The sequence below is a fragment of the Orussus abietinus genome, unplaced genomic scaffold, assembly GCF_000612105.2.
Source record: "Orussus abietinus isolate OABI.00-Male unplaced genomic scaffold, Oabi_2.0 scaffold187, whole genome shotgun sequence".
In the NCBI taxonomy this organism is placed as follows: domain Eukaryota; kingdom Metazoa; phylum Arthropoda; class Insecta; order Hymenoptera; family Orussidae; genus Orussus; species Orussus abietinus.
Genome location: NW_019394336.1, coordinates 1 through 22,418, shown reverse-complemented (window position 1 = coordinate 22,418; position 22,418 = coordinate 1). Strand labels below are relative to the sequence as shown.

At 46.2% G+C, this 22,418-nt stretch overlaps 1 protein-coding gene across 3 annotated transcripts in view; it reads right to left on the bottom strand.

Moving 5' to 3' along the window:
• Nucleotides 1-20,560, bottom strand: part of LOC105703404 (tetraspanin-5) — a 114,303-nt gene extending 93,743 nt beyond the window's left edge. Inside the window, exon 1 of one of the 3 annotated variants that reach the window (XM_012431776.2) lies at nucleotides 20,324-20,560. In XM_012431776.2, coding sequence (XP_012287199.1) covers nucleotides 20,324-20,410 — 87 coding nt within the window. In that variant the 5' untranslated portion in view covers nucleotides 20,411-20,560. The remainder of the gene's footprint in view (nucleotides 1-20,323) is intronic. The other 2 variants (XM_012431777.2, XM_012431775.2) reach the window with 2 other exon arrangements.
• Between the last annotated feature and the right edge of the window lie 1,858 nt (nucleotides 20,561-22,418).

Below are 22,418 nucleotides of genomic sequence, written 5' to 3'. Positions count from 1 at the left end.
CCTGGCACGTGATTCGCGGTAAGTGGAACTTTGCCGAAACTGGGACGAGGCAGATAGGCTGCTTTGCGACCTAATTAATGTCTCGTATTTATGAGATACGTTAATGTATATATACAGAAGGGGCATTAATCTCGCGGATAAATTGAAAACGATTCCAATGTATCCATTGGTTTATCGTTAATTACGAAATTAACCCTATATATATATTTCGCTCACGTCGTCGCTGGGCTCGAATAATCTGAGCGGGTTTCAGAGCGCGAACTAGTTTAGCCAGAGCTTATTCGATTGGGAGGAAGAACTCGTCGCTTAGATCACTTTCCTTGTAGCGTTAACCAACGAAATTTATGCTTCTACCTCGAGAGATTCTCCTACGTAATCGGCGCAACTCTTTTCGTGTAAATAAACCCCGGGGTTCATCACTCGGTACGCTCGTAAAGACGCTGGTAGCGTGCCTACCAGGGCATTAATAACCTGCTCTCCCTCCTTGCATTAGTAATAAGACTTGTTAAGATGTGTAAGACCGATGTTTTATAATCTGCAACAATTTCCCATTAGCCGTTCATCGATCCGAGCGAACGATTCTAGTACACGACGCTAAACTCAAAGCGCAATTAAGTGGCGTCCCATAAACATCGAATGACACGAGTTAAAAGTAAAGGTGACCATGTGCACTCCTGAGACAAGTGCAATACTTTTGTGGATTAATCTACCCTTAGAAGAAAATTGCATCGACTCAAAGAAAATCATTCCTTTGAATAAATCTCATTAGGATCGAATAACAGCGTTTCGGTAGAAAGTAATTACCCCACTTGTTTCTCATTCAAAGGAATGATGAGATTATACGAATTTCTTTAAAACTGCAACGCGTTTAATTGCAACAAATGACGGTGGAATACTTCATTCGATCTATCGAAAGAAGTTTCATAGGTATGAAAATATAATTCATTTTATTGAACTGAGAAAAGAAAAATCTCTTTCTTTCAAGGAAGTTATTTGTTATCTTTTTTTTTTTTGCACGGAGTTAAAGAAACGGAACATAGTTTTGATTTCTTACTTTATTATTTTACGATATGAAGTATCCGATCGATGAGACGCATCAATGTTAAAAATTCGACATTTATCAGTGAAGACTATATTTTTTTGATTTTATGCTCTCCTTGACTTCACTCAAAGAAATAATTTTTTTCTTTGTGTAGCCTCTATGAAAAAAAATGCATTATTCCCTTAGGAACTTTAAAAGTAACTGTGATCAACATTTAAGAATACTGTTCTTAAAACCGGAAAAGAACTCATGCGAGCGTGTGTTATCAACGGGTCGATGATACCCACACCTGTTTCGAAGACACGGGCAATAATTCCAAATCCAGGTGACCTGTCAGCGAGCGTTAACGTACGTTCTGCAGAGTACAAGCGTATCGGTCACGGATCGGATGTGGTGCGACATTTTCGAAAATTCTGGTCCGCGCTGCTTGATAAGGTCGCTTCCGTCCTATCGCGTTTCCGACGAGTGAGTACTGCCGCATTGTAACCGGATGGCATTTCATATTCTGGCATGAAATTTTAAAAAATTCTCCTCGTTCGATACTTCACATAGCTCGTAGAATTTCATACCGATGTTTCGTAGGTATACCTCTATGGTCCAGAGGAAGGCAAACCTAGAGAACGAGTAGAATGATCTCTTTCTTCCGAATAAGCGGAAACGCGTCTTACCGTTTTAAAGGAAAATCGACTAATAAATAAACTGGCAAAATCCAAAGGATTTTTAACCGAGGAAATCGTGCGTTTCGCCACAGGAAATTATTAGGATAATCGTCGTACAATGTAATTGTCGCCACTTTGAAATTGCTCGTTAATTAGCAATACCGATAAAGCACGTTAACAATCGGTTCCGAGATAGAAGGGAGATTATTTGACGTGAAGGAAATTGCAGGAAAAATCTCCCCAACCGGCGGAAAATCGTTAGGGATTGCCGAAATATCGATACAGAAATTTAACCGTCGAACTACCGAAGTCACTTATCGCTGATTTATATTGTTTATCACGCGAGATCAATGGTAATTGATTTTCAATGGAGGACACCGATTCCCCTGATTTCTGAGGGAACAGTCCCTCGGGAAAAGAGACCATGACGAGGACGTGGACATGGTTGAGGATGAGCATGCGGACAGGACAATTCTCTCCCTAAACGAACCTCCGGGATTCTGGGCGATCGTCACCTCGGCCGCAGCGGAAAACGCGTACGCGTTTGCGGGACGGGGGCATTAATAACCCGCTTTACGACACTTTCCGGTGAGCGGAAGATGGGGTTACCGTGCGCACGCCTGTGTCTGTACTTACCCACTCGAATGACTCATGACAAAAGGGTCGACGAACCTCCCACAACCTGCGTCATTGTTGCCCCGACCGGGAGCCGCCAACAATGCCGAGGGAAAGAAAAAAAGAGAAAAAAAATCAAAGTCCCGGAATCTCGCGGCGAGGGGTGCCAAATCGACGCCGATAATTCATATCGATCCGCGCCGACCGTCGACGATTTCGCGCGACTCGGCCGACATTTTCGCCCTCACCCGACGAACGTAACATCGAATTCGATTAATTTCGCCGGAAACGACGCATGCAATTAAACCCTTTTAATGCATTATGCATTGTGCATTTCGCGTCGATGGAATTAATTATCGGAGTGCCGTAACCACACGAGAGAACGTTACACGGAGGGATGATTAATACCCACAAAGGCAACTGGAGAGAATTTTGCGAGTTCCCTCTCAGGAGAGAACATCGAAAAGAAAAGTGCACTTGCTCCCCGGAATTCGGAATTCTCTTTCGTCCCGGTCTTAATCGCTTAATTTCAAGCCCGTAATTGTCCGTCGATTAAATCCCTTAGAAAACCAAGTCCCGGGCACTCTGGCCGAAACTCTCAGCCCTCGGTGGGGGGTCTCCGATTTGGCGGAGGTAAAGGAAACAATGGCGGTACTTAATCGAGTTGTTTATTGCGAATTGAAGAGAGCCGGTAGGGAAACGAGAGCAGCTCGCGGAGTTTGCCGAGCCTCTTAAAGAATTTAAAACACAGCCCGGGCCGCCTCGGTCGGGGGATTTATTTTTAATGCGTAAAGGGTACCTCGGGCGTTGCGTTTCCCGTAAGTATAACTTTTAATTGGACAATCGGAAAGTGCGCTCCGAGTGGACTCGAGCGCTGCGAATCGCGGATTACCTCGATACGAAAGTACGGCCATCGTGTGCGGCTTCGGTAATTGACCTAAATCGCGGCCGGCCACCACGTGGACTACGGATTAAAATGGAGCAGGTCTCCACTTTGTCGGCACGAGTGGGATTAAGTTTGCCCTCGCAGCTCTATCCATTGTTCCGGACGAGACGAAGTGCCCTCCGCAAAGCGATCGGACAATTCCCGAGCACTCGTTAAGAAATTACGCCTCTTGGACAGACCGACCGGCATTTTCAGTCCGCGAAACTGGATCAAGGTGGCACTCCCTTCTACCAATTTTCCCTGAATTTTTCAAGAAATAATGAAAAACGAAACGCCCTGGATAAGTGCAAAGAAATTCCACCGTTCCTACAGAGGATTGCAGATTTTTTTTTTCCCCTGGAAATTTATACCGCGGAACGATAACATTGGGTCTGTTTCCGTGCAACGAGAAGGAGAGGGGCTCGTCTTGATTCGCGCTTTTGATTTTCGCGACGCAAAGAGTTCACGTGAAATACCCGACTTTCGAGAAAATCTTTTCATCGATATTCTCGAGTTGCTGGCAAAAGTGCCCATCGACCAGGTCGCTTTCCACAACTTTTCCCGTTCCTCGCGGAAGAGGTAAATATTCTACGGATTTACGGAGGGGGCCTTAATGCACGACCAGATCGCGAAATCCGAATCCCATTCCGAGCAGTCGCGAAAGTCGCGTCGAGTGTTTCTTCTTTTTTTTTTTTTCTTCAAATTCCTGTAAGAAAATTAAATCAAAATCACCCTCCCCCCAGTACTACGCATTCAATTATTACAATAACCTACCCTCCCGAGCGACATTCCCACGAAAAGATTTTATTTTGTAATCGAAAGGACTAAGAAGAGGATGCAGCGAAGCGTTGCACCGCGTTCCGATGCATCATTAAAATCGGTGGTAGAAAATCGAGGGCGTTTAACAGGAGAATTAAGTGGTCATTGGTAAACCGGATCCCAACGATCCGCGTTAAACCGACAACTGGAGAACAACATTTATCACGGGCTTGTGCGTTAAACCAGATTACTTGGCCGTGACATCGACTCTCACGAGCTACTTGATATCTCGTTAAAATGGTTTCTCAGTTTCCTCCTTGAAAGAATCACTCCCGTACCTTGGGGGCAGGAAAAAAAAAACTCCGACGAGACACTTGATCCAAGAGAGATTGTCGAGGTTTCGCAAGTGTTTCGCAAGGAGGGAGAAAGGAGAGAGAGAGAGAGAGAAAAATGGAGGGGAAAAGGAAAACCCGCTAGCGGAGTGGCGGGAAAGTCAACTTGACACTGGTTAAAGTCAATTTACGAAAAGTGAAGGTAAATGCGACGTCCCGCCGCCGAGGCTTTGACTTTGTAATTCGCTCTTGCTCCGGGGATGCACGCCAGTAATGGAGATGCAATCGCTCGAATGTACGTTAATATTCATAAATGATGCCGGAAAACGTATCCCGGGGTTTCCCCCGACTTTACACCGCGCCGGCGAATTCTCGATAAGGAATGAGGACGAAACGAGACACCTCTGAAACCGCGGAAACCGCAGAATCCAATAAGTCTCACGGTGTAGCATTAAAGAAACAGGGTCGCAGAGAAATACGCGCATCCTGTAATTATTTCCTCTGTACCGAAAGAATGATTAAAAATAAGAATCACAGATTCTTACAAACTCTACAAATAATTTCGTTCGACGTTCCCTCCAGCAAATCATCTCGCAGATACGGCACGATGCTCTCCTAAATTCAAATTTGCACTATTTGAGTATATTAATTATCAAGAATATCGCACGTCGAACTTATGTGAAATAGGAAATTAGACATGGATGTAAAATAGCAGGGACGTATTTCTTTCTGCCTAGATAAATGCACATCCTCGAGTAATGTCTGCAGGGTAGTTACGGTTGTTTAAAAGAAATAGAAACAATTTCCCACGAAAATTATGTACGAGTTTAAAGCCAAGCGGTCTCGGCTGTGAAGCAGAAGGTCTCCGTGAACTTAAATTTGCACAGCGGAGCTTGACACGAGGATTTACGGCGGATTTACATGAGAGGAAAAGGTGTAAGCGCATAAGACCCCCCACGTACATCGCACGCATACATCCGTCCCGATGGAATTAGCGCGGCAATATCAAAAGTCGATGTTATGCAATAAAGAGAATTTGGTTAATTTGCGGTCTCGCAGTGGCTATTGTCGAGAGGCGAGAGACAAACCGTGAGCCGCGTATATGCCTCTCCGTAGTTCCGCATTCAAATTCATTTACAGAATTTACGCAGCATTGTGCGGGAGGGGCGTTTTGAAATTAAAACGGCTCTGAAATGCCAATTTTACGTTAATTAATTCGCCATTGGCCGTGCATAATCCAATATCGTAACAGGGTCGCCTGCCATTCCCTGAAAACGTGAAATAAAAGAAAAGAGAAAATTACCGCGGAATCAGTCGTTGCGCGGCCTGACTACAAACCGGAGAAACAAAAGTAAATCCTGTATACATATTCACATAAAATCTCGATTAAACCTGAGGACAATCGAATTCAGCTGGCCGTAAATTGCTCGTTTCCCCCCGAGACATAATTTTCATTTAACCAGAGAAATATTTCCTTGAATAGTACCAAGGAAAAAAATTAATTCAAAGAATAATCATTCAACTCAATTAAATTCGATTAAATAGGACGTCATATTTCTTCGGTACGATCATTTATTTCAGTTTATTCGAATTGATGGTTCTTAGAATTGACAAAATATTTCTTTGGTTCAATTCCTTTTCTCTGTGCGGTCGATGCGCGCTTTCCCTCGTGACGACTCGAGATATTTATTATAGTGCACGTAAATGGGATGTGGGACTACGTCGAATGGATCGAAGCCTTCTCTCGATCCCAGGCGACGATATAAGATCACCGGTGTAATACATATACCGTCACAATGTTATGTTGCGTAATGATTAGAAAGCGGATCGGCCTCACGGACCGTCCTACATGGAATTCGTCGAGCTGGCATTACTCTCCGATACACGATATCCCGGTGCCCCGCCGTTTCCGTCATTTTTCAGAGCAGCGCCGCACGATTCCCTCCAAGATGACAGGACGGGGAGCAGTTTACCAGAAAATAACACGGCGGGGTGTCTTCGTCGCCGAGGAGACTCCGAAGAGAGACTCCGAGTCCCTTCCGGGCCGTCTGAGACTCTCATTCCGAATTTCGAAAGCGCGAGCCGACTCGACTTCCACTCCGAAGTCCGCGACTTTGAGATTATCAATGGACACGTGACTCTCGTGACTTTACCCGCGACAATGGGCAGCAAGCACCTCCTTGAAATGTCTACGTTATCCGAGTACGCAAGAGCGAAGGGAACAGTCAAAGGGAAACGTTCCGTTTCCTGCGAGAAGCAGGAGAAGAAATCGGTACACCGATTTTCGACACGCGATGGGAGGCTCGATGACATCGTCTCGAAGAGACCTCTGAAATCGCGGAAACCACAGGATCCAATAAGTCTCACGATGTGGCATTAAAGAAATAGGGCCGTAGAGGGATAAACACTCTTTATGATTATTTTGCCTCTTCCAAAAGAATGATTAAAAATAAGAACGATAATTTCTTAAGAACTCCGCAGATAATGGCGTTCGACGTCCATTCCAGAAAATCATGTCGCAGATACGGCACGATAGTTTCCTAAATTCAAGTTTGCCCAATTCGAGTGATCATCTGATCAAGAATATCGCGTGCCGAATTTATGTGAAATAGGTAATTAGACAAGGGTTAGACAAGGCACCGATTTTGGACACGCGGTGGGAGGGTCGATCACTCCAGGGCGTTTGAATTTCATGACTCCTTGGAGTTCTTTCCGTGAGAAGAAATTCTTCTCTTTTTCGAGAAGACCCCGTGATCTCTTAAATATTTATCGAATTAACGAAGATTTAGAATTCGGAGCGGAGTGCGGTCTCACGAAGAGACGAGACCTCGTCTTTCCGGGAGGCATTCATAATCGAAGCCGGAGGTTGGTACCAGAATGGAACAGCTGTCGAGTCTTCCTACGACGGGAATATTCAACTACCCCGACACCATCCCCTCGAACGTTTGCCCTTAACAATGCACCGATGCTTCGAGAAAGTTTCTCGTAACAAGTAGATCTTACGCCAGGTCGATTCGGAATCGCGGAATCGTTACTTAGAGCTTGCCGCGAGACTTCGCCATTTCTGGGGAGATTAATCCATAGGGAAAGGACGCACCGGGCGGAACTTAGCTGAACCTTCCAAACCGGGGGTAGTTTTATTAGCATCCCCAACTTTACCCTCGACCGTGGCACCGGGGAAGAGATGGAAACCGTAGTCTTGCTTCTTACAATTAAAGCCCCGCAGGGAAACTTTGACGTCTTTGCGAACGTTCAGAGACAGCTGATGGATGCCGGAGTCAAAATCTTCATCCTATTTATGACCTCTATTTGTAGATCTTAAATGGACTCTGAGGTAATATAAATAGGGATATATAATTTCCATACCACTGAGGTCCTATTTTAAACCTTAAAAGTGGCAGATATTTCCATTTCTTCTACCTTCGGGCCTAAAGTAGGATTTAATTCGCATTAAGTAGAACGTAGAAAATTGCAAATAGGACATAAGGAATGGAATAGGGCGAAAAAGGTTTACTTAAATCCCGCAAGTTCCAACTATGGCTAAAATTTAGACTCGGGTGATTAGGCATGGCATGGATGACATCGACCTCGGTTAAATTATTGCAAAACGTCCATTTATTCAGATCGACTGCACACGATACGTGCCAACTCGTCATCAATGATCGATATTTCAACCCTTCATTGACAAAATATCCAAATTCGATTTTTCCTTTCAACCAAATTATTTCTATCACATCCACCCTTCGACCAATGTCCTTTCAGCGTTTTCATACATTTTCATATGTTAAAATCCTTGCAGAATGTTTCCCTTCCTGCCTGATGGCTTTTACCCCTTGTAACGCGTGCACAGTTCGTAACGAGTTGGTTTCGAGTATTTCTGACGTCTTCTCTCGACTGGGAACGACAGGGATAATTAAATACCTTTCACGGGTAGGAGAAGCAAGAGGGTCGAGAAAAGGGCCGATTTCGTAATGACTGTCCCAGGGAAGTAACACCGGAGTTCCAAACGTATCAAAGAGGGCCGGTGTTTTAGGTACTCTCGCTACAAAGGGCCAGACATATGCATGTGCAAACTGCTTTCGGCTGCAGTTCGGTGCAAGAGGCGCAAGTTTGCCTTTCGCAAGAACCGGTCCGTTGGGCGAGAGCACTCCCAAAACTATATTAATATTAAGTCGGGGAATTCGGGAGGACCCGACGAGAGTCGCAGACTTCTTCGTGGTCATTCCCGCCCATAAGCGAATTGCCATCCTAACATATGCCCTGAAATTCAAGGATCGTTTTTCCCACCCGACGAATGTTTCACGACCGAAAAACCCGCGCATTTCGTCGTAACCCCCAACTGAATTATCTTTTTCTTTTTTTTTTTATTCCCAGTAAACGCGGCACGCGAGCCGCCCCAAAATAGAATTAACGCTTAACTTAGCGATCCGAGGCTCGAGGAAAATTCTGCGATGTTGAAGAACGCTCGGTGTTAGCGGCGGAAAATGTTCATTACCACCCTAATGGAATCTTGCCGCTGAAGGGGTTGTCTACCGAGCTCGGCCAGCGGAGGTAGAATTATACGAAGAAAAGGGAAATAAAATAATCCCGTGACATTAGAGCAAACGAATTTCGCCACCTGGGTCCTCCGCTCTCGAGTGCATCTCTGCATCCCGCTGTTTACCCGACCATCGAGCTTGCATGCGCATCAGCGAGAGGGTAAGGGGACATGTCGCGCGTCCATGCAGTACTGAAGAGAGTAAAGAGTATGCACGCGCTTTTGACTGCAGTTCGCTGCAGGCGGAAGTTTGTTCACGGCAAGAACTGGTCTCGCGTGCGAGGGCCCTTTCAAAACTATATTAATATTAAGCCAAGAAGTTCGGGGCTTCACTCAGTGGGGTGGGAGGTGGGGGGATTGGACAATGCGCCGTTGGCCGTGCGACTTTTTCATTATCATTCCGAGCATAATGCAAACTTGGCGATGCGAGGGTTGTTTATTAAACCCGAGTGCTCGCCGAGAGGGGACCGAGGCCGGGAGCATGACCAAACTTTCCTCATCGAGCTTTTAAGGAAAATCGCTTTACCCGATAGGGGGCGAAACGCCTCCCGACAAAGAGCGGCCCCGTGTCCTTACTTTAGTCAAAATTCTCGCGAGAGCGAGGCTTTTCCCTAAAACCCCCGAAAGGATCCGACTGCCAGGGCGCCTTGTTCGAAATCCCTCGAGGTTTGTACACCTAGGACCGAGTTCCCCGGATTAGTAAACGAGGATCCTCTCGAAAGGCATTCCCAAATGAAACTTCCAAGGGAGGGAACGGGTAAGAAGGGTTTCGGTTTCTCGGTTGCTCCAAAATTTCGGCGCCCCCGTTCCTGAGGACGGCCGTGGAAGGCCGAAGTTGCGGAAACGTATTCCGGCGAGCCCGCAATTCCCTTGGGGGGCTCCTCGGTGGAGGACCAACGAGGGATGTTTCTCGGGTCGATAATCGATCTCGACCGATGGATCCGGGCTAATCATTCCGCGGAGCTCCCTTCTTTCGAGTTCCTTCCGAGGGAGCCCTCGAACCCGAAGAAGCTCTTCGGTCCGAACCCTGAAGAAGTCATTAGGGAAGTGGTATCGGGGCGTCTTGCTCCTGGGGCGTTTCTTACGAATAAGCAATCCTTTCCGGCCGCGGGAACCTCTACGTCGCTGCCGGGGATGAGGTTGCTTCCCTGACAGCTCTAACTTCGCGGTACTTCGCGGTACTTCACCCCCGGGGAGCAATTAATCCCCCTAACTGCTCGCTCGATCTTACGCAACGGCGGAATCCTGGCCGACCGTTCGACCGAGCAACGCCATTAAATAACCGCACTCGCGTGTAAAGTACTCGACCGGTCGAGTACTCGCAAAAGATGCGTACGACTTCTGTTGCATCAGAGCCCCACACTGATGCACCCGTGATGCAGCCTCCGATGCGCTAAACCCGAGCTCCGGCGACCTGCCCACGATAATGGACAATCAAAATCGATATTAATTTTGCAGTCTCGACCATGATCTTGAAAAAAGTGCAAGACCAAAATCTGGCCATATTGCAAAACTAAGCCCAAGACTCAAAACAGTGAAAAACACAGGCACAAATACGCAGGACCAAGAGTAATAAATTTCATGTCTCAAAAGTGAATTATCACACATTAAAGATGAATTCGGAAATAAATTTGTAATTTTCTAACATCGCATTAGAAGTTAGTGAATGTTGTACAAAAATGAGCATGTTATAAAATTAGTACACCATGTCTGGATAAAACTTCCAAGAAAGGTTTCATAAAATCTCGGTATTCTTTCTTCTTAACAGGATGCATTTGTTCATCAACGGCACCTGGGGCAATTGTAATAAAAAACACATGGGTAATTAATACCCAGTGAGATCGGCAGGTCGTAAACCACCTCTCGACTTGGTTTCGATCGGAGAAATAAAAAATGTGACCCGATCGTAACGCTTCTTTAATACCCCTCGACTCTACTGCCGAGACAGCTGATTTTCCTCGACTTATCACTACCCCACGGAAGGCCGGCTCCGTGCACCGCATTTTAAATAATTCACCCCAAAGACAAATGGAGTCCCCTCCCTTATGCAGGGGTATAAGGAGTTCGAGATAGCCTCGATATAAGCGAGGAAACGTCCGATCGAAACACGTCACCGAGAGATTCCGGGGGGTATGGGGAATAAAATTCGAGCGGGTAAACAGTGTCTAGGTGCGCCCACGTACATGTCGAGAAAACGTATATGTCAATCTGCAGGCAGTACAAATATTGCCGACGGAAATTGCTTTTCGGGAGCGCCGCCGCGATCGGACGCGCCTCTACCTCGACGCGTTAAACTGTCAGGGCAACAATGCCAAAGATTCACTGTGTGCCCTGACTGGTCCCCGTCTATGTTCCCTCCGTTCCTTTTTCTCCCGTTTTCCCGACCTAACGATTTAATCAGGGAAATTCGAGCACGCGGCGGGAGCGATTAATCGAGGCAGTTGCGGTCAAGCCGCGCGAATTAAATATCCCGCGCAGGAAGAACGGGGTTCCGCGCCGGAATTTTCAATTACGGACTCTTCGTTTCCTCGATCTGCCCGTCAACCAAATTGCCATTTCTCGACAGTTAATTTATGGGACACCTTTCATACGTGTTTCTTTTTTTTCTTTTTCCTTATGCTTGTTTAACGTCGCGTCAACTAGGACGTCATTAACGATGGTATACCACCTTTTTATTCCCCGTTTAAAGGAAAGATTTGGCTTTAAATGCCGATTTGGAGTCCAAGAACGGTTTGGTGGAATTACGTATTTTGGTTAGAGGACAATCTCTTTTCGGAGAAGCATCATCGCTACAGAGCGTGGGATAACTGCAGCTTCCAGTACAAAAAAAAAAGAATAGTCATTCGTCGCCAAAAAATCAAGTCGTAGGCATGACTCATCCGATCGCCAAGTAAACATTTTCCTTTCGTATCCGTCAACTTTCTTTTTTAATATATATTATTCTTTTAAACGAGTCAAGCCTTCACTCGTATCCTACCGTTGCAAGATCCTACAGTTCCTTCAACCCTTGAGGACAAGCCCTCTCGAGAAAGAATATAAAAAATAAGGCGCTTATAATTTGAATATCGACAGATAATACCGTTGATTTCCACTCGTATCATCTAAATATTAAAAATGACGTACGTCTGATCTACTCGATACAAATGTCTCAACCTCACATTCTTCTGGAAGTATCAGAGTGAATCGAGTAATGTGGAGATACGCAGGACACGAATGGACTTATTCCTTGGAAAATGCATGCGCGCCCTGCCGATGCAATGAATAGGACCGCGTAGACGGAGGAAAGTCAAAAAGGTAGCTTTTATTTATCCGAGGACGAAGTGGATTAATTTCCGAGAAGAGGGGCATAAGTCCGACGAGCGCAATGCCGGTCGCGTCAGGTCGGCGTTAAGTCTCTCTAAGAGAAGGAGCCAGAAGTGGAGGAAAAGTGCAATGATGTACGGCGACCTTAGCCAGACGGCTCGCGATTGAAGTAAATACCTTGGCTTGGCCAGATTTACGAGCTGCCGGTTTGCAGCTATGAATTCCCTCCGTCTCCCGCGGGGGAGGAGGAAAAAAAGGGGGGCGGGAGAAAAAGGGAAAGAAAGTCAAATGAAACGGAAGCGGAGGGAAAAATCACATTTCGCGACGCGACGACTCGTGTCGGCCCTCTCTTATACGACCGCGCGGCACCCGGCGAACACGAAAACCCTGTAAATGGAAATGCTCGTAAAAGAGCACGTGAGATATGAAACGTGTCTTGGCGTTATGAAGAGTAATGGATGCCCAGACTCCGGGTATAGTTATTTTTTGGCGCGCAGCTTCCTGCTTGGGTCCACGATCTCAAAGGGAGCGATGCATCGCCTCTAAGGGAACCGCGGACCGTGCGTTCTACCGCAATGCGCGAGATAAGGTCACCAAAAGATTACTCGAGATCGATAATGGGGTCCTCGGGGAACCGCGGAACTACCGAGGATGGACCGCGCGAAACCCCAGTTTGTCTTTACTGGAGTGATAAGAAGAGATAAGCGGTCTCGGGCGCTCCGAGATCTCGACGTCGGGGAAGTCACGGCAAGTACCTCCATTTTTATCAAATGTCAAATCAAATTATATCAGATTTCTGACATGGAACTGTCTTTCTCGGTCATTTAAAGATACTGGTATGGAGTCCACATTGGGGAACGAAATGTCACATAAAAGTGCATATGTCACGGATGCGAATGTCATGAAAAAGTTCAAATCGCCTTCGTCGCTATATATCGGGTACACATTGAGGAATTGAATGTCATTAAAAAAAAAAAAAAGTGAAAATGTCACGAATATGGGCGAATGTCAGGAAAATGTCAAAAAATGTGCAACTGTAAATGTGTCCCGTGTACTTATCACATCATCGTCCTATGTTTGTAGTGTATGAGTATCCGCAGTGTCGTGATTTGTCATTCGATAAATATTGCATATGTAACCATATATGCGGTAAGGCGCTCATCGATTTGTTCATGTGCCATATCCTCGACATATCCTGATCCTCGTCCAGAACGGTAGTAGGCGACGAGCACGGCCGCTTGCTTCCTTTTACGCGCCTCTCTCTTCCCCTTTCGCTTTCTCTTTCTCCGCTCGTTTTTCGCTCTCGCTCTCTTTCCCTTTCTCCGTTCCGACGCGACACGCAACGCAATCGGGAAGATCGATACTGTTCTTCGTGAAAACGTCAGTTAGCCCCTCTTGGCCGTCCTCGTTCTCTCTGGCCCCGTCCCTTCCCACCCCCCGTTTCTCTCCCGGTCGAGCCTCGAGCCCTCCGAGTGGCGAGTTATCATAAAAAACAAACGTCAAATGTCACACAGGGCGCGGCGCGTCAACGCGTCGTGGTTGAAAAGTCACTAGAAACCTCTCCCAACCTTTCATTACGAAGATAACCTTTAGTTACGCTTAACCTTTAGTTACGGATACCTCCTCCGCAATGTGTGACACGGTATGGCGTTGTGAAACAACCGAGCACAATACCTTCATGCCATTCGAAAAAGGAACTCCGAGGAAAGCCAATACATTGGAATATCGCTAAAACAGCAGCCATAGACAGAAGCCACCATGAAGCAGCTAAAAGAATAACCCCGTGTGTCGGTTCGTCACTTCGTGTCGTTTTCCCATCTACAACGCGTCGACGCGCCGAGCTCTGTGCGACAACCACCGCATTCCGTGGAATTTCGGTCCGAGACGGAAATATCTACTCGGCTTGGAAAATTCGGAACGGTTTGAAAGGAGCTGGTATTAAAAGAGAATTCGCTCAGAATTCACGTCCTCTGTCTTCGCGCTCACCATTTATCTCGCCTAATCGGGGCTCTTCCGCCATTTCCCGCCGGTTTCCTGGAGTGCAAATCTCCTCTCCACTTGGCACTCGTATTCGGACCTAATACGAACGACGTCGGGATAGAATCCGAGCCGCGGCCCCCCCGGCAATCGATGCCAATTTCGGAGGCCGATAACAAAATCCGCGAACGCCGGAGCTCGGACACGTCGCTCGCCTCGGCCGTTCCTCTTCTTCCCTCTGTCCGAGTAGTTCCTCCGAGGCACGTAGAAAAGCGATCCTCAAGACCGGTTTCGCATCCTTCGTCGTTTCGCCCCCTGCATCGGGAAGGCGACACTTTCCATTTGTCCAGGCCAATCGGCGCTTCCGTCATTTCCCCGGATCCCTCGGGGGAAGGAGAGTGCGCCTACTTTATCGAAACACGCTCTCCGAAGGCGGACCACCTGGATCGGTCAAATGTTTTCAATGACCTATGACTAATTTCCATCCGTACTCGGAAGCCTCGAAGACGCGAGGTAGTCATTGTTCGGCCCGATACCTCCTCGTCCTCTCCTTTCGGACGTTGGTCCTTCGGCAAAGCAGTCTTGGAACCGGTTTCGCATCCTTCGTCTTCTGGTCCTCCTTTCGTCTCGGCCGAATGCCGTTTCCGGAATCTTCTGGTGCTCTTTTCAACGATATGCCCTATTTAGCACCTACTTTCCATTTCCTAATCGATAACGTCTCTTTCTAGCGCGCAGGATCTTTTTATGGCACGGCAGTACGTGTGCCCAGAGGTTTCTTTTTCTCTCAAGGAAATTATTTCTTTGAATGGAGTTAAGGAAACTGTACCGTAAAATCAAAGAATATAGTCTTTACTACAAAAATACCGAATGTTTAACTCCGATGCATTGCATTGCATCGATCGAGGACGTCATATCTTAAGTAATAGAGTAAGAAATTAAAGTTACCCTGTTTCGTTTCATTAACTCCATTTTAAGAAATCAGTTCCTTTAAAGAGAAAGAAATTCTTTGGATTTCAACTTTTTTTCTTTTCTCAGTTCGATGAAATGAAAGAAATTAAAGTTACCCTGTTTCGTTTCATTAACTCCATTTTAAGAAATCAGTTCCTTTAAAGAGAAAGAAATTCTTTGGATTTCAACGTTTTTTTCCTTTCTCAGTTCGATGAAATGAAATGTGTTTTCATATCTAAGAAACCATTTTGTTCGATGGATCGAATGAAATATGAAGTTATGAAATTCGAAAAATATTATCGTTCCTTCCACGTGCCGCCTACAAAATCATTTGATCCAAACGAGCATTATTCAAAGAAATAATTTCCTTTAATCGACGACATCTATTTCTCAGTGTAGGTAAGTCCGAACGAATGCTACGAAAGAGGCCCATTTCGGAAAATCAAACGCTTTAACGTCAACAAAATTTACATAAACATTTTCACCATAGTCAGTGTCAAATTAGTTGTACCCAAAATAACCTAAAACGAGCGTGATGGAATTTAGCTAATGATTACCCACAATGAATATTATCAATTAATTCTCTTCAGCGAACTTGAATTTTCGTTTCATGACGGTCATGCACCGATTTTTTTTCATGCACCGAATTTAGCTAATGATTACCCACAATGAATATTATCAATTAATTCTCTTCAGCGAACTTGAATTTTCGTTTCATGACGATCATGTACCGATTTTTGTTCTGGATCCCCGAGATAGTATCGTTCGTTACGGTGCATCGTTATCAACGATGGAGAGTTTCCAGCTTTTCCCCGGTTCGGCCAGGAAGAAAATGCCTCCCAGACCCTCTGGATTATGCACCTTGCACCTGCATCGGGTTCCCAATGATCGAGCCTTCCTGCAGTCGGACAGGTAGAAGATGAAACATCCGGCTCGTTGGGCGTTATTGGCACAAGTTTGCGAATACGTGCTCAGCTTCTCGCCATTTTCGTAATCATCCAGATCGAGCCGTACAATCTCTCGAGGGAATACGTTCTAACGCGCGCACGTTGCATTAGGACCCTTAGGAGCGCCATTTCGTTTAATAGCCGTGCATTAATTCTTCCACGTCGCTTTAAAGCGGCAAAAGATCTCATAGATAGGAAGGCTCGTCCTAACACCGTCAGGTCGGCCCATTAAATCACTCAATCTTGCCGTGAATCGCTTCGTATTCCCATTTTTCACCTACAGCCTTACTAACGATCAACCCGGAAATGATACTTCGGTTACTCCGAAGTTTATCGCGAAATTTTTAAACGATAAATTATTGCGAAGCCCCATATATCGCGCCCGAATCGAAGCGAGAAATTACCTGTTTCCTTATGTACAGTAAAGGCGAACGAAAGTGAACATTTCGGAGCAACTAACAATTATTCGAAGGAATTGTGATGACGAAGGAAATGCGTAACTCCGGAGCTGTTAAGAACGTCCTCCTATTTAATCCTTTTGCATGGATTTTTCAATGGCACTTCGACAAATACTTAACAGGCAAGCCCTGTACCCGGCAATTCGAGTGCCTCATGAAAAACAAGTGAATGCGAAAAATTAGTCGTTAAGTGCACTAAAGAGTAAAGGTGGAAGGAGAAATTTCGTGGCGCACCTGAAAGCGTGTGTATTAAAGTTCGCATGCTTCCATAAGCATCAGCTAGGGTGTCAACTTTTCGTTAGAGTTATTATAAAATCAACGAAATTGTACTTGAAGTAAAATACAAAACACCTTTATTTCCCGCTCCTATCGCAGGTTTACTATACCTCTAGCCAGTATGGAATAAAATTCGTTAGTTGACCAAAACTATCGATCATGGGTCCATTGGCTCCTCTCGAGCGAGCCAGATCAAGCCCTCCAAAATTTGCTCATAGACATTGTTAAAGACCCCATCCAGGGTACTCGTTAACGCGAACGAGAACACGAGGTTTCGAGAAGCTCGTAAAAAAAAAAAAGTGTAACCCTAGTCATTACCCCAGGAGAATATCGACGCGGTTAAGAGCGAGCTCGGGCTTCCTAAGTCCCCCTGTGTAATTACAAAGCGACCGAATTACCCACGTAGCACGTGGTGGGACTCGCACTTGTCGTAAGGACGTGTTTACACCCATTGTCAGCCATTAAGAAAATCACCCCCTCGTTACTTCGTCGCCGCTCCTCGCCGACTCACATTTTAATTGTCACCATCTTGGCGACACCAGGGGACCCGAAACGAATGCACTCTCGAGAGTACTTAGCTGAACGGATTAAGTACCCTTATTAGGATCAAGTGCGAAGTCAAGGCCTCGGGCGACGCTCGTCCGGCGTGAATTTCTTTGACGCGGCTTCTCGCGACTTTACGTAATTCCATTCTATTCCGCCTCGCGCGATTCCGCGCAATTTCACGCAATCCCGGGCAATCTTGGGATTTTATGCAATTGCGTATGCCCGCCGAGCATTAACCGGGGTAAGCGGGTACCGTGACGCGCACGGGGAGCAGGTACGCGCCGGTACTCTCGTTACGCACCGTGCGTCTCTCACGTTTCCCGCAACGATCTCGGTACCCGGAGTAAGGTACACCTCGCAACGGGCGACTGGTTCCGAGAGAAAAACCCAACCGCAGGGCAAAAGCGGTCTGCCGGCCGATTCCGCGACTTTGACCGCGGAAGTCGTCGATCATTTCGAACGCCAGGACGGCCGCGGCGCGGAAAACGCGACGTCTACTCCGCGCGAGCACTTCTGATTTTGCGGGATATCCCTCCACCATAGGAATTTACCTGGACCAAACAATTATTTCTCGATTCAACCATTTCATACGTTCTCTCTTTGTACATGTACATTTGTTCTCTCTTTGTACTATCTTTGTACATTTTGGGGATAATCATTCCGGAGATGCTCAGTCTCTCTTTGGTTTTCGAGATACTATTCCTACTTGCAGAGTAAAATCGTCGAATAATTAATATAACAAAATTGATACTTAGTGCTGGATATAGTCTTGTCTCGAGCTCTGGTTTTCGACCCGGTGAGGGTTTTCGCTCAATCTAAGACAGACCCTGAACCACATATTTTGCATTAGTTATTCTCCGGTGTTGCCTCCTATTTCGAGAATGTAATAGGACGCCTGAAACGGGACTTCCGAGGTGACTCCGTGTGGTGGAGAAATTTGAGCATGGCCTTTATGTCCCTATCCTTACACGTACTCATCGAAAACGTCCCGGCAAACCGGCAAGTGCTACATCCGGAACAACAGGTGACCTCGGATTTAGTGACACTCGTAACAAGGCGACTTACATCGAGTTATAATATTGCGCAAAGCGCGGAAGCCCGGAAACGTCGAAGCGAGGAACGGCAAGACTTTTATTCGTATTATGACATCCGTCTAATAGAATTTCGTACCATTTAATCCGTACTTCCCTCCTTCGCGTAACGTTATATGCAGGTGGCTTAAGCCATATTACCGAAGATACTTTAGACCCCGTCTGGAGGTGAAATTCGAGTCAGGCATGCACCCTCGAAAGGTGACGTTAAACCTCCAAGACGACATACTCGCGCCATCAGGTGACCTCGAATTTAATAACATTATTAACGAGAGAATTAACGCGACTAAGTACAGCGTAGTGTTCGAGGTGCTTCCCTGTAATCTTGAATAAAATAACGGCGCTAAGAAAACCGAAGAATTCCCCAACAAGGTCAGTATTATTCATTCCACATTGCTTCGTATTACCAACAGGTGACCTCGAATTTAAAAACATTATCGACAGAATTAACGCTACTAAGTACAGCGGCAGTACTCGAGGCGCTTCCCTGTAATCTTGAATAAAATAACGGCGTTAAGAAAACCGAAGAATTTCCCAACAAGATCAGTGTTATTCATTCCACATTCTGTTTCCTATCACCAACAGGTGACCTCGAATTTAATAACATTATTAACGAGAGAATTAACGCGACTAAGTACAGCGTAGTATTTGAGGTGCTTCCCTGTCATCTTGAATTAAATAACGGCGCTAAGAAAACCGAAGAATTCCCCAACAAGGTCAGCATTATTCATTCCACATTCTGTTTCCTCCCGCAAACAGGTGACCTCGAATTTAAAAACATTAACGACAGCGTTAACGCGACTAAGTACCTCGTAGTTGCTCGAGGCGCTTCGCCGTGAGTTTCAATAAAGTAACGACGCAAAGAAGAACGAGGAATTCCTTAACAGAGTCAATGTTATTTATCCCACATTCCGTCTCCTACCCTACCTACTTAAACTAAAACAAAATCCGTCCGACGATAAAGTGACCTGGTTAGGTCGGAATCCAAATCGCCGAAGTCCACGTTTACCTTCGCATTGTGTACACTCATCCTCCTTTTATACTTCAACGGTCCAAACTCAATACCTCAACCGATCTCAACGTCACCTGTACCCTCAAACGCTTAACAAAACCGATATACCGTGATATGCAGGATTAAAATTTTCCAAGCATTTCTCTTCCATCGCCGCACTCATACCCTAGTTGCCCACAATTACCCGGAAGCACGTGCGCCCTAACCCGCGCCAAACCATTCGAAATGGTTGCGGTAGCCCCGAATTCCAAATGAACTCTTAACCAGTGTCACGTTTAACGCATAAACACGCCGAGGCCTGCGGCAATTTTTCCGTGGAACCGTGAATGATATACTTATACCATAAATATGAAGACTTCGCATAGCAGTGGAAGGAGTAAATTCTAATATCACATGGCTCACGTGTGCCGACGGTACTCGGATCCAATCATATTTTACCCCATATATGTATATATATATACCGCCTTGCAGGGGAAGGGGTAAACGAATGTACCACGTGTCCCGACGACTCACCATTAAAGCCACACTAATTAATTAATAAATAAAAGTAAAGAAAAAAGATTAATAACAAAATCACATTAAAGCCGTTATGCTTACTGAAAATCTGGGAGTGGGAGGTCCAATGAGATGTATAGATATATATATGTGCCCATAATTATGAAAGTGGTCTAAGTCATATATTTTTTGTTTCGAAATTACATTGAATTAATTTCGTTTGAAATAATATGGCGTGAAATAACTGATAAACTCATTTTTCTTTTTAATTTTGACTTAGACCACTTTCATAATTATGGGCACATATGGTCTAAGATCACATAGTCCAGAACGCAAGACCTCGTGGTCGAGTCTACCGCTTGTAGGAAGAAAAAGTAACGGCGAAACGTGAAGGTACTCACCCAAAAGGTGACGTTGAACCCGAAGATGACATACTTGAGGCAGCAGCTGACCTCACTGGTATCCCTCCTGTACTTGCGCACGGGCATGGCTGCAGGCACATTTATATCTAGCCCTTTGCACGCGTGCACATGGGGGCGAGCGCGGGCGCGCGCCTGCGTGCGCGCGAGGGTCGAGTCTCGCTCCGGATCGGCCACGTCGCGTCGTCGCGTCGTCGCGTCACGGGGCGCGCATCGCGCGGAAGCGGCGCGGCGCGGCGGTCACGCCGAGGGCCGATCGGCTGACCGGGCCGCGGCCTCCATCGGCCTCGCGCGTCCTTCACCGGCTCTTACCCCGAATCGGCCGCATCGGCCGGGCGCGACGAAAGACCGACGCGCGAGGACGAGAGCGTCCGCACTCGCCGCACTCCTCGACCGCCACTACGGCCGCGGTAACGCACCGGCCGATCCGAGGCTGCGCCCTCCCACTCTCTCGGCCGCCTTTCCCTTTCCCTGGCGCGCGCGTACAGGGGGTGCCCGCCTCGACCCCGTCGTCCCGGAACGGGGAATATGCTTGGATTAATAATAGCTGCTTTATGACGCGAACCTGTCGAGAATCGAGAGCCCCTTTTAAGAGGTGCGAGGCCCACTTTTTGCAAGCTCGCGTTGCACCGTTTTGCTCCCCCGTTGTTTTTTCCCACCGGTGAAGAGGACCTTGATGCGCGACCCCGGGGGTTGCTGGTATCCTGGATCGTATGTTATCCCAGGAAAGAATTATTTTCAGGAGGAGGGAAATTATATCGTTGATTTTGAGGAACTTTGGTTACTCCTCCTGATGTTTCTTTGGACGTATTTGGTAGCAGGGTTTTGTTGTAGCAATGCATATTTTTTTGAGGTGACTTTTTTCTCAGTACCGAGGTCCGGTCTCGGATCGCATAGGTGCGGGTGGACGTGGGGGTTATATTTTTGTACTCGGAGGTGTTATCGATCTAACGATCAAGGGCTTATTGGGAATAAACGACCCTGCGAAAGCTTCCTTGGCTTCCGGGCAATGTCGGGGCAGAAGTTTGTATGATATTAAACGAGAGAGGCGTTTTATGGCGATTGATTGGGACGGCGTATTGCGAGTTGCTGGTATTCTCGCTGATTAGGAGATTGGGTTTTGCATGCTTCTTTTCTTGGCTTTGTAACGTTCATGGGTGACGGAGTTGCCAGTTTGTCGATCGATGAATTCTTTTTTCTGCCACGGGAACGAAAATTTCATTCGACTGGAAGTACTTCTCGTTGGAGTTTCCTTTTGTTCCTGCGATTATTTTCTACGGGTCTGTAGATCGAGGGGAGGTTCTAATAAAGTCCCTTCCGCGGAATGTGGAAAAATGATGATGGCCGGAGGTAGGGTGAAATAATGGAAACCGCCATTATGAAATAAGAGGTTCTATACTAATCGCCAATATTGAGATTGATGTTCCGACTAAGTGCCGTATTATTTTTCTGCCTTTGGGAATTAAACGGGCTTTTTCAGTCCTTTAGAGTGATAGAGCCGTCGAATCGCGATAAAGGATAATCAGACAAGGTGACGAGGAACTGACGAATTCCTATACCTGTGAACTTTTTATACAATAAAGGTAAAATGCCATATTATGAATCACTTTGAATATAATGAGGAATTGGTCCAAAAAAAGAACGCTACAGCTTAACTATACATATTGCGGGCACAGAAATTCCAAATTTCGAAGTTGTTTCACGATTAACTCGAAACTTATGTCGCGGAATTTCCTTGAACGTGTAGAGACATACCGGGTTTATTGGACACTCTCTTTGTTATAGAGAATTGTAGTAACGTTTAATCAAAATTCTGTTCATACGTATAGCTCGTATGAATGATAATTCGTTTCTTCTGCGGTTAAAAATATAAAAAGAACTTGTTATCATCAAAAGCGAGCAGTGTTGGTAAGCGTAGGTAAGCCACCACCGTCAATTGTCGCATGGTATTACCATCACGAGTACGCGAGTATCACCAACTGCGACTGGTAGATGGCACAGCCATCGCGAGTGCGCGAGCCCCTACCAGAAATTCGTTGCGCCGCCCTTGGGGGCAAAAAACGGTGAAAGCTAACGT